This window comes from Cydia fagiglandana, chromosome 15, assembly GCF_963556715.1.
Source record: "Cydia fagiglandana chromosome 15, ilCydFagi1.1, whole genome shotgun sequence".
Classification (NCBI taxonomy): domain Eukaryota; kingdom Metazoa; phylum Arthropoda; class Insecta; order Lepidoptera; family Tortricidae; genus Cydia; species Cydia fagiglandana.
The window spans coordinates 18720539-18730662 of NC_085946.1; the positions used below are offsets into that span (position 1 = coordinate 18720539).

The following is a 10124-nucleotide window of genomic DNA, read 5'->3' on the forward strand; positions in this document are numbered from 1 at the left end:
CTTTTAATTTTGTTTGTATACACTTGACGATCTTTTTGTGAATTTCTGCTATTTTTAAGGAAGAATAACATGTAAATTTTCAATCAGAAATAAATATTATCTATCTATCTGTCTATGCTTGCTTACCACTGACGTGGTATGATAAATACTATAAATAGTCATTTGCCTCACAACTTGCATATGTAGGTAAATATATTAGGTACATTATAGTAATGTGCCTCATGCTACCGTTTGTCTCCTAGGAACCGCATTATCATATCGAACGAAGTTAGCAAACGCTCTTAACCTAGTCCGTCTCGATTAGCGTCACGCGTCAGTCGAACTAATAGGTAATAGTCTAACACGAATTAATTATGTACATGCCTCTGCTCGCCATATATCTCAAGACGTTGACAAAGTTATCTCTTTATTCAACCTTAAGTCGAAGTAATAAGATCTATTAGTGGTCAATGAATGTTGATATTTGTACAGAATACAGTATGGTTTATTGAACACTTGTGAGGCAGGTTAGTGTTAATTATTGAATTAATCAGACTAATGGGATTGATGTGTGAATAAACACGTGACATGCACGTATCATGTAATTGGTGAACCAATGTGTGATTATTAATTTCGGGTTAGTTGTATACTAATTTACGTAGTAGGATTAACAACTAAAAAATAAACTGAAATAAATGTCATATACTAAGAAAAAGTGACCAAGGCCTCCAGAAATAAAATCTATATATATCTACATACATATCTATACAACCGGTATTTTCAACTTTTGTTACAGGCCACACCCGGTATAAAGTTAAAAGGAAATTTTTGTTTTAAATTTAAACTCTCTACTATCTGTCTCAGTGTGCATGTGAATAGCCTCTCTTGTATATGGTCCATCTGTAAAAAAATAACACATCATAATAATCTCATTTCTAGAATACTTAATTTAACTTCTCTTACTGCTTGATATAAAACTTATTACGGGAACCAACGGCTCCAATTTAGGAGTAGCAGAAACAGAATTTCTCAACATTCTCACATAATGTCATTAAAGAGTAATACGATTTTGTTGAAGAGAAGCAGAAAATCTGGCGGTAAACTTCTTATTACCTAGCTGAAACCACTCATTAAATGGTTTCCCGGCGTCAGCCCTGGCAGCAGCGATGGCTTCCCGTAAAGCTAGTGGCACCGCCACCGACATGCAGATTGGGGGCTCGCCGATCGCTGTAGATATGAACATAATATTTAGGTTATGGCTTTAGACGGGAAATCTGAAGATGTTGGCACGAATCCAGCCTCGGCCACTGTAGGGCTTCACTTTTTTTAGTTCATAACATCTATTTGAGTTAAGAATAAACAATGTTGGTAGCGATGTCATTCAGCCACGCGACACCCAAACAGTGTCATAGGTTTGAGTTCTAGCTCGTAAAATGAGTTTATTGGAACTTGTGTCTAGAATGCACCTTGTTTAGAGATTATTATCAGTTTTATGAAGATGAAAGACATTGTCCGTTGTTGAAATACAAAGGAAACAGGATTAAAAGCAGATTTAAGGATCACTCACGTTTGACCCGGCCGTGTCCGACCCGGAGCTTCCGGCGCATAGTTTTCTATGGAAAGCATCACGTGATCGCCTGTCATGTCATAGAAAAGTAAGCACCGGAAGCTCCGGCCCGGACACGGCCCGGTCTAACGTGAGTCTTCCTTTAATCAGCACGAATACCACGGAAGTCAACAGAAGATTCTTGAGATTACATACGTTGGTTCTAAACTTGTTAGACAAAAATACAGGCCAGTATCAAATAAGAGCGATTAAAAAAACGCCAAGAGCCAAAAATAGCCAGATAGAACCCACTTCTATGAAAATCATGACAATAATATAAAATCCCTTACACTTAGCACCGAGTGTCCTAACTTCCGAATAAGATTTGTCCTTGAAATACACCCGGAAGTCCTGCGGGATGTCCCTGGCCTGCGGCACGTGGTAGTTCCAGGGGCGGTTCGTGAGCACCTCGCCTGTGTCGGAGTCGTACACCATGTGCTCTGTCGTCCAGTACCCCAGGCCCATGATGAAAGCGCCTTCCACCTGGCAATAGATCAGCATTGTAGATTATTATATTGTCTTGTCTTCTTCTACAGGAAGCATTCATTACTCAACCAATTCTCATCAAATTTTATGATGAGCAGGTCCAATTACTATATTTTAAATGACGGAATGGAGGAGATTCCTTAGGTCTACAGCTCACAGAGCCCCTAGTGTTAATAATTTTCATAGATTTTTCTTACTTGTCCGACATCTAATCCCGGGCTAATGCTCATTCCCGCGTCCTCCAGGAGGTCAACCCTCAACAGCTCCCACTCTCCTGTCAGAATGTCCACTTCCACTTCAGCTAACGTCACTCCATGCACTACATACTTCTGCGTATCTAGCATTGACACAAAAGCGTGAGCTTGAAGATCTATACTAGCATTATATGCCATCTTCACTAAGAACTCCCAAGTGGGGTTCAGAAGGCCAACTTTAAGAGGAGCTAGTCGTGCTAAAATCTGCTCACAGCATCTCTGAACTCCTATGCCAACGTTGATCGAAGTCAAACTTCCCCCAGACACAAGACTATTTGGAGTTATATGTGTATGATTCGCTTTGATTTGAATCTTCTCCATGGGAACACCTAGAAAATAAGCAGCTATTTGAACGGCTTTGGTGTTAAGACCTTGTCCCATCTCTACTCCGCCGTGGGTTATAGAGACAGAGCCATCATCGTTATAAACTGACATGGTCACGTCAAAGTACTGGCTACCGACGGGCTGCCAGCGAAGGAGAGACCATCTTAAACCCTTCTTCTTCCATCTGTTCTCTGAATTAAACTTGTCGACAGCGGTCCGTCTGTCCGCGTAGTCGGCGTCACGTTTCACTTTCTCCACCATCTCCACGAGCTCGATGGAAATGGGATCTAGATTCGCTAGTCTTACTGCTAGCGGGTCTAGTGACATCTCGTAAGCTACACGTTCTAAGATGAATTCACAAGCAGCAATAGCTTCAAGTGTTCCTGAAAATAAAATACCGATTACTTAAATTTACTGATTAGAGTTAGATTTCGGTATACATTATTCGGTATCTAACATATCATCTTGCTAAAACAGAATACTGGCAAGGCAGGCTGGCAAACTATTAAAAAAATAAACATAACGTGCCTTTCGTTGAGAGTATAGTAAGTTTACGTACCTGGTGATCGGCACCAAGTGTTACTAGCTGTATCAGTGGTAACACTGAACACCCTGAACATCCAGCGTAGCTTGTCGTAGCAGTTGTTGTACACATCCAGCACGGGGGCGAATAGGGGCTCGTCGATCACATATCCATTGTCCATGTGCATGTATTCTTTACAGAGTTGAATTTTTCCGTACGGATCGACTGTGATCTAGAAAGTGAGGGATATAACGTTAGTGATATTGAAGATACTGTAAAATAAGTTGATCAGGCCGTAGCCAAGGTGACAATCGTATATTTATTAACGCGGATGCTTTCAGTGGTTTTGAGAGACTCGTTTTAACCTTCAAGAAAAGAGCATATTCCCAATTCAAAAGTCCGGAACGAACAACCTCTCTGGTGTTGCGGTTGTCCTTGGGAGACGGTAACCTCTTACTAAAATTTATATTTTGAGAGATACTTTTGACACAGAATAAGTGCTTTTGATGCTGATTGAACATGTTTTTTAAATAGCATTTTTGTAGTTAGAATGAGTGCTACCCATGCTCTTAATCCATAATGTAAATCCTAGTAGCAAACCTCATATTCAGTGTGGCAAGGCAGCCGCTTGCCCACGGCCTTCGCGAGGGTTGTGAACGGCAGTATGATGCGGCAGGGCCGGTTCAGCTTGTGCGCCACCAGCGCGCTCGCCACCGCCACCTGCGAGCCGCGGGAGATCTTCAGGCCGTACGCTCCTCCCAGGCGTCGGACGATTACGTCTATCCTGAGATTAACGGGTAATATCAGTAATATCATCATTGTAGAAGCCTAGATATTCGGTAGGTATTCCTACTATTCTTTTCAATCGAATGATGATATTTCCCTATTCACTGCAGCCATCCCTATTCACTCCGGTTGATGGTACCTCCCTTTCCATCCCGCCGCCGGGCCGTAAGCCGTTTATTATATTATTTTGCTTAACATGGCGCAACCTCTGATCCTATTTTTTGTTCTTCTCATCGAACGAATTACAGTATTCTGGTATTTCCTTCCGCTTGATAGTTAGCAAAGTAGCAATAATACGGTTATTTAATTTGCTGTAAATTGTGTACTTTTGTGGCTGACTACGTAAACTATCTTAGATCTTTCAATATGAATTTGGCTCAAAAATATTTGAAGAACTTTAATGGACTTGTCTTTGAGTATAATTATTATCTTTAAATCCTGTGTTCTCCTACTGCAACTACTTCATTGCTTATGAAGGTCAGTAAACTTCAATCAAAACAACTAAACCTTACCTTTGTACCTACGCATGTAACACATGATGCGAATGCAGTATTTTATAGGTACCTATAGATACTTACTTATTTTCCGGTATTAGAAGAGCTCGGGAAATCATCGTCTGCACTAGATCCATGTGCTGTGTAGTACAGTGCACCTCCAGACCTTCCTCCGTTGGCTTCACGACACTCACCAGTGTCTCCATACAAAAGTGCTGCTGCGCAAAAATCGTCTGCGTTCCCTTTATAACTTTGAAGAGGTCTGTAACCCTATTAGCTCCGCCCTGCTCATAAACCATTTTATTTCTATCAGGACTCTTTATAGCTTCTCTTACATCAATGACAGGTTTTTTCACATTACTATATTTAACATTCACCAATTTGGTAGCGTATTCTGCAATGGCTCTAGTCTCAGCCGCAACTAATCCAATAACTTGACCATGATATTTGACGGAACCAGAACAGAATACTTCTTCTTTTTCTTGATAGATAAGATTGCTGAGGCCAGGAGTAAAAGAGTTTACTCCCGGAATATCTTTCGCAGAGTAAAAAGCGATAACGCCAGAATGTTTCTGGAATAAGAAAACACTTCATTAGTGCCAGTTAGCTCGAGATAGATGTAGCTTGCTAAAGTTTGTCCATAAGATCTATTGTACTCTCTGAAATCTGAAAGTCAGTATCGCTTTCGTAAAACGGAGGAAAAACTCACGAGGGCCTCGCTGGGGTCGATGTTGTCAATGTCGCCGAGCGGAACGGTTGCGAGCACGAAACCGCCGAACACCTCGCACGGCATGCTCGGCAAATCCTCGGAGTATGGAGCCTGTCCTGCGCATTGAATCTAAGTACAAAAAAAATACAGATTTATTAAAAAAAATACATATGTATACAGATATCTGTTTCTTACTACATACGAATATATGTATTGTGTCTAGGTTATACAGCCGCCTCCTTTTTAGTCTGTCTCTGCTCCAGATCCAGACCTATCTTGGTTACTTCTTTGCCCACCGTCTGGAGAGATCTGGCAGACATGCGTTGCCCCGTCTTACTTGACATAGATTCATAGCAAAGGAGTGGGTTTCAAGTAATGAGCAATTTATGGAAAAAGGGGAGGCCTTTTCACTAGGCTTAAAAATATGTTTCTTACAAGCTGTTTATTATCTCAACTCACCAGCGCTTCAACTTTTTCAACTGACTGGCTAATCGGATACATAAGGGTGTTAGTGGTGAATTCTTGTTTCGCACGAGAGACAGGACGCATTCGGCTTAGGACTCTCCCCCCTGATGCAAAATATGTGTCCATCTCGTTTTCGGGACAAAGAGAGAGAAGACCCTGACAAAAAAAAGTGAAGCATCCTCAAGCACGTCCGACCAGACAATATGATAATAAAATTATTAGATAGGTATTTCAAATGTTTATTTAGCAGCATGACATTAATAAATGCTAAATACCTAGTATTATTAAAGCATATAGACCGCCTGTTGTCTGCCTCTATCTTTATTTACTAGTGCTTTTTTCTGAAACTATTTCTGAAATAATCTATTACTATCTATCTACTGAATCAGTACTTACTTTGTAAAATAAATTAACAGCGAGATTTTTTCTGTAGTTAGCTGAAGCTTGCGGAGGATTTTCTTCCACAACTACCTCGCTCATCAAAATCTCGATGGCTTCTTGTAAAGTTTTATTTGTAAACAGGTTCTTGCCTTTTAAGAACTCCTCTGTCTTAGAAGCGTGCACGAAGCTTGGGTTTAGGCCGCCGTACACAATTTTAGCCTCTTTTACTGTGTTGGAGGAATCTAGTTTGTACAAGAAGCCAGCGTTGACGATGGCGTGTGCAGATTGAGCACGAGGCATAACCTAAAAAGTTAAATATTTGTACGAGTACCTATAGTGTTTTTTTATAAAATCCTTCGGGACATGAAATTTCGAAAAGCCAATATGCAAAGATTGAGTGGTAACAAAAAAGTAGACACACTTTTCACAAACAATTTTATACTCTGTGGCAATTAGATAAAAGCCCTGTGGCTGTATCAGTTAACAATTGTGTCGACATTATTAATGTGTGCTTTTCCGGAACTGAAATAAGTATTTATTTATTTATCTTTGGTTTAATGTTCTTAATGGTATCATAGATCATAATTTACCTTGAACGACTCAAATTTGTAGTCCCGACCCAAAGGAGGAAACAAAACGTTTGAAATGATTTTACTTCGCATGTCCACTTTGAGGAAGTCTTGTAAGGTTAACTGTTTTCCTTGGTTCTCCATGTCCACTGAAGTAAAACTATTAACAATTGTGATATTGTTTTTTGAACGTTTTATTTGCATCGATTTTTCTAATAACTTACTTATAGTGATGTATGCACCAACGGTCTCCAACAGAAGAAAAACATCGGATTGAAATTCATTATGCTGGTGTTTGATCATAAGGTTGCCAGCAATTGTCCCCAACTATGTAAATAAAATACAATACGAACTTTGTTGTTACAAATCACACTGCTTAACCAAAAATGAAATAAAACTATTTAAATCTTACATCAATATTACTATTTTATAACCCTACGTCTTGTCGGCAGTAAATCAACTTTTAAATGAGATTAACTTAGGTAGGCCATTACGATTTAAATAACCAGGAAAAGAAAATTATGATAACAAAGAAAGCAACTTACATTTCTGACAGGAATATGAGCTACCAATTGCAAATGTTCTTGGAACTTTTGAAGGTACCAGAAATCATCTTCCGTAGAGGCTACGCTCTTGAATATATTAATAGTTTCATTCAGAGTTGAACCTGCACCTAAAATTAAATTCTGGTCGAGATGATACCCTTTTAATTCATCAATGTTGCTTATATCAATAATGACTCGGGGATATTTTTCAATAGGAATGACTCCTGGAAAAGTATTTATAATGAAAATAAAATGCGACTTCATTTCATCAACAAAATTAAAATCCCAATTTTAAACCATTACCTTTAGCTGTATTTCCTGCTACTAACATGTAGTCATCATCTCCTTTATGCTTTAGCACTTCAAAGATATCGTTAACTGTATATACCTTGTGAAAAGACTTTCCATCTTTTAACTCCACTTCTATATTTTGAGGTTCATTAGGATCAGGTGCCTCTACTAAACACCAGTCGCTTTCTTTGCAAGTTTTTCGGCATGTGTGTATATTTTTCTTGCAAATATGGAGATCTTCTATGTCCAATATATCGTCCGGCCTTAGAGCGTCGCTGGCAAACTTTTTGAAGGCTTCCAAGATGGGCCGATAACCGGTGCAGCGGCAGATGTTACTTCCGAATGACTTTTCTATCTCCAACATGGTAAAGTCCTTATTACTTTGCAAGAGGCTGGTACAGACACATGAAGATACGTTTTAGATTTCAGTGAATTTGTTTATTTTGCTTGTATTAATATTTTTAAAATACTTTTATATGTTTGAGGACATTCAAACGTTTATCAGTTTACCTTTACCCTTAGTTAAAAATATCCCCGTGATAGGAGCATTAACAAATAAGACTAAGAAAGAAGAGATATATATACGTACAGATAATAATACTACCTACTCGTAATTTTGTTGAGATACTTGTGACGTTTATTACCTGTACATAGCCATGATCCACCCAGGCGAGCAGTACCCGCACTGGGTGCCGTTGAGCTTGGCGAGGGTCTTCTGCAGCGGGTGGTAGCCTTGTAGCCGGTTACCAACTCCCTCTATCGTTGTAATCTCCCAACCATGACATGATGTCACCGACACTAGACACTGCGAAAGATAAGATTGATTGAGATGTGTTGGTCTTGTAAGCTTTTTGATCTTAAATGTTACTCCTAATTATTTAATTAAAACCACACTGCATAGATTAATTTCTACTCACATTTATGTTTGTTAATATGTGTTCAAAACGCGACAGTTTTAAATATTATATGGATTCACGTCGCCTAGTGTATAGGAGTTGGTGTCGCGATCAGTTGATGATTAATTTAACCCTTAATCAAATATCGGGAAATTATTTCCCACTTCATTCTAATTTACGAAATATTTTTTATCTTTTTAAAGGCAGCACTCCGCGATACCAACCATACAGATTTAAAATCTTAGTAACATTCTGAATTTGAAAATTGGCAACACTTTTCTAATGGCCGCCATTTGTGACCATACGTCAAAGTCAATGTCAGTTATTGTGATTTTTTTTGCAATATCGACAATTTTTTTAGTGTTTTGAGGTTAAGTGCGAAAAAAAAATCTTGTAACTGCATACACATACACTGAATACTATCATAAACTAGACTTATTTTCCCTGTTTTTTTGCTTGAAAAGAATTGTGATAACGATATGATTTAGCCAAGATTTTAAGATTTTAGCAAGTGGGTAATTATTTCCCATTGTTTGTTTCTGAACGTACGATTTACAAAAAAATTGATAGGTTTTATCAAGTGGGAAATTATTTCCCAGTGTTTGTTCTCCGCCTTAATTTTAATTGGTTTTCTTAATTAAAAATATATGCCCGTTTGCCTGTTGCACAAATAAATCTGTGGCTGTTTTTATTTTCTTTTTTCTTTTATTTATTTCTTTGATTTTTGAAAATAACGTTAAAGGATTATACTTGAATTCCAAGCAAAGTCGGGGGGAGCTACTAACTAGTAAAAAGTTCGTAACCGTATCGGACAATGGGAAACTATTTCCCACTTCATTCAAAATTTTGCCATTCCGTAACGGATAACGGGAAATTATTTCCCACCGGAAAACCCCCCTTTCCCCCCCACTAAAATTCTTTATATATATTTTTTCGTAATCTACGCACCCAAATTACCTAAACACCGTTCTTAGTTTTCAAAAATCTCATAAAAAGTCTTCCGTTTGATTAAGGGTTAAGTTCGGATGTCTACCTGAACCTAGCAAAATTGAGTAAGGATGTGGTCGCCGAATATGACTCATAAGTATGTGTAATAATAATAATAAGTGTTATCCTCTCCAGTCTAGCTCCTTACAAGAAAATAAAGCTCTCCTCCACAATGTTACATTAAACTAAAAAGTCAAAGCGAGGGTGTCAAACCCTCGCTTTGACTTTTTAGTTTAATGATTGATTGTTTTTACGCAGACCAATTCGCGTGCATGAATAAAATAAATGTTGTTAGTTCTACGTAAGACGTAGTGCCTACGCCAATTCTCGGGATTAGTTGCCAGGCGGACCCCTGGCTCCCATGCGCCGTGGCAAAATGCCGGGATAGCGCGAGGTAGATGGGTTCTATCTACGCAAGAACGTAACGCTCACGGAGTTAACAGCGCCTAGTTTTTCTCCAGGTCTGGCGGCAGCGACGACGCATGCGCCGCAGCCGCCCTCTCGGCACATGTACTTGGTGCCGCGCAGCTCGCAGCGCACGCGCAGGTACTCCAGCAAGGACAGGTCCGAACTTGTCTCGCAGCCCACTGACTAGTGTGTTAGATAGGTACATTATGGAAAATTATAACTGAACCAAGTGTAGGTCAAGGCGCCCGCATAATATGACAATGTAAATGATTACGAGATTTATCACAGCACAGATGTCACTATTAACATTTATATTATATTATTTTAACATAATTTTAATCGACTTTGTATATTTTCTTCCCCATCACGCATAAGAGCCAAAACAGCCAAGTTCTGGATTTATTAAATTAACAAATTATGC

At 39.0% G+C, this 10124-nt stretch overlaps 1 protein-coding gene across 1 annotated transcript; it reads right to left on the bottom strand.

Annotated features, from left to right (window-relative positions):
- Positions 1-793: 793 nt before the first annotated feature.
- Positions 794-9880, bottom strand: LOC134671625 (uncharacterized). Its single transcript, XM_063529483.1, has 14 exons — positions 9728-9880; positions 8057-8217; positions 7425-7804; positions 7122-7345; positions 6023-6310; positions 5621-5782; positions 5162-5290; positions 4537-5024; positions 3773-3956; positions 3209-3404; positions 2269-3032; positions 1876-2068; positions 1093-1206; positions 794-879 (listed from the first exon to the last, which is right to left on the bottom strand). Exons 1-14 carry the CDS (start codon positions 9803-9805, stop codon positions 794-796), a joined length of 3447 nt encoding a protein of 1148 aa, XP_063385553.1. The 5' UTR covers positions 9806-9880.
- Positions 9881-10124: the final 244 nt, after the last annotated feature.

Coding starts and splice junctions, on each gene's coding strand:
- LOC134671625 (XM_063529483.1), bottom strand. CDS start 9,805: ATGTGCCGAGAGGGCGGCTGCGGCGCATGCGTCGTCGCTGCCGCCAGA. Junction 7,346..7,424: donor AGCAGGAAATACAGCTAAAG/GTAATGGTTTAA, acceptor ATACTTTTCCAG/GAGTCATTCCTATTGAAAAA. Junction 3,405..3,772: donor CTTGCCACACTGAATATGAG/GTTTGCTACTAG, acceptor CTCACTTTCTAG/ATCACAGTCGATCCGTACGG.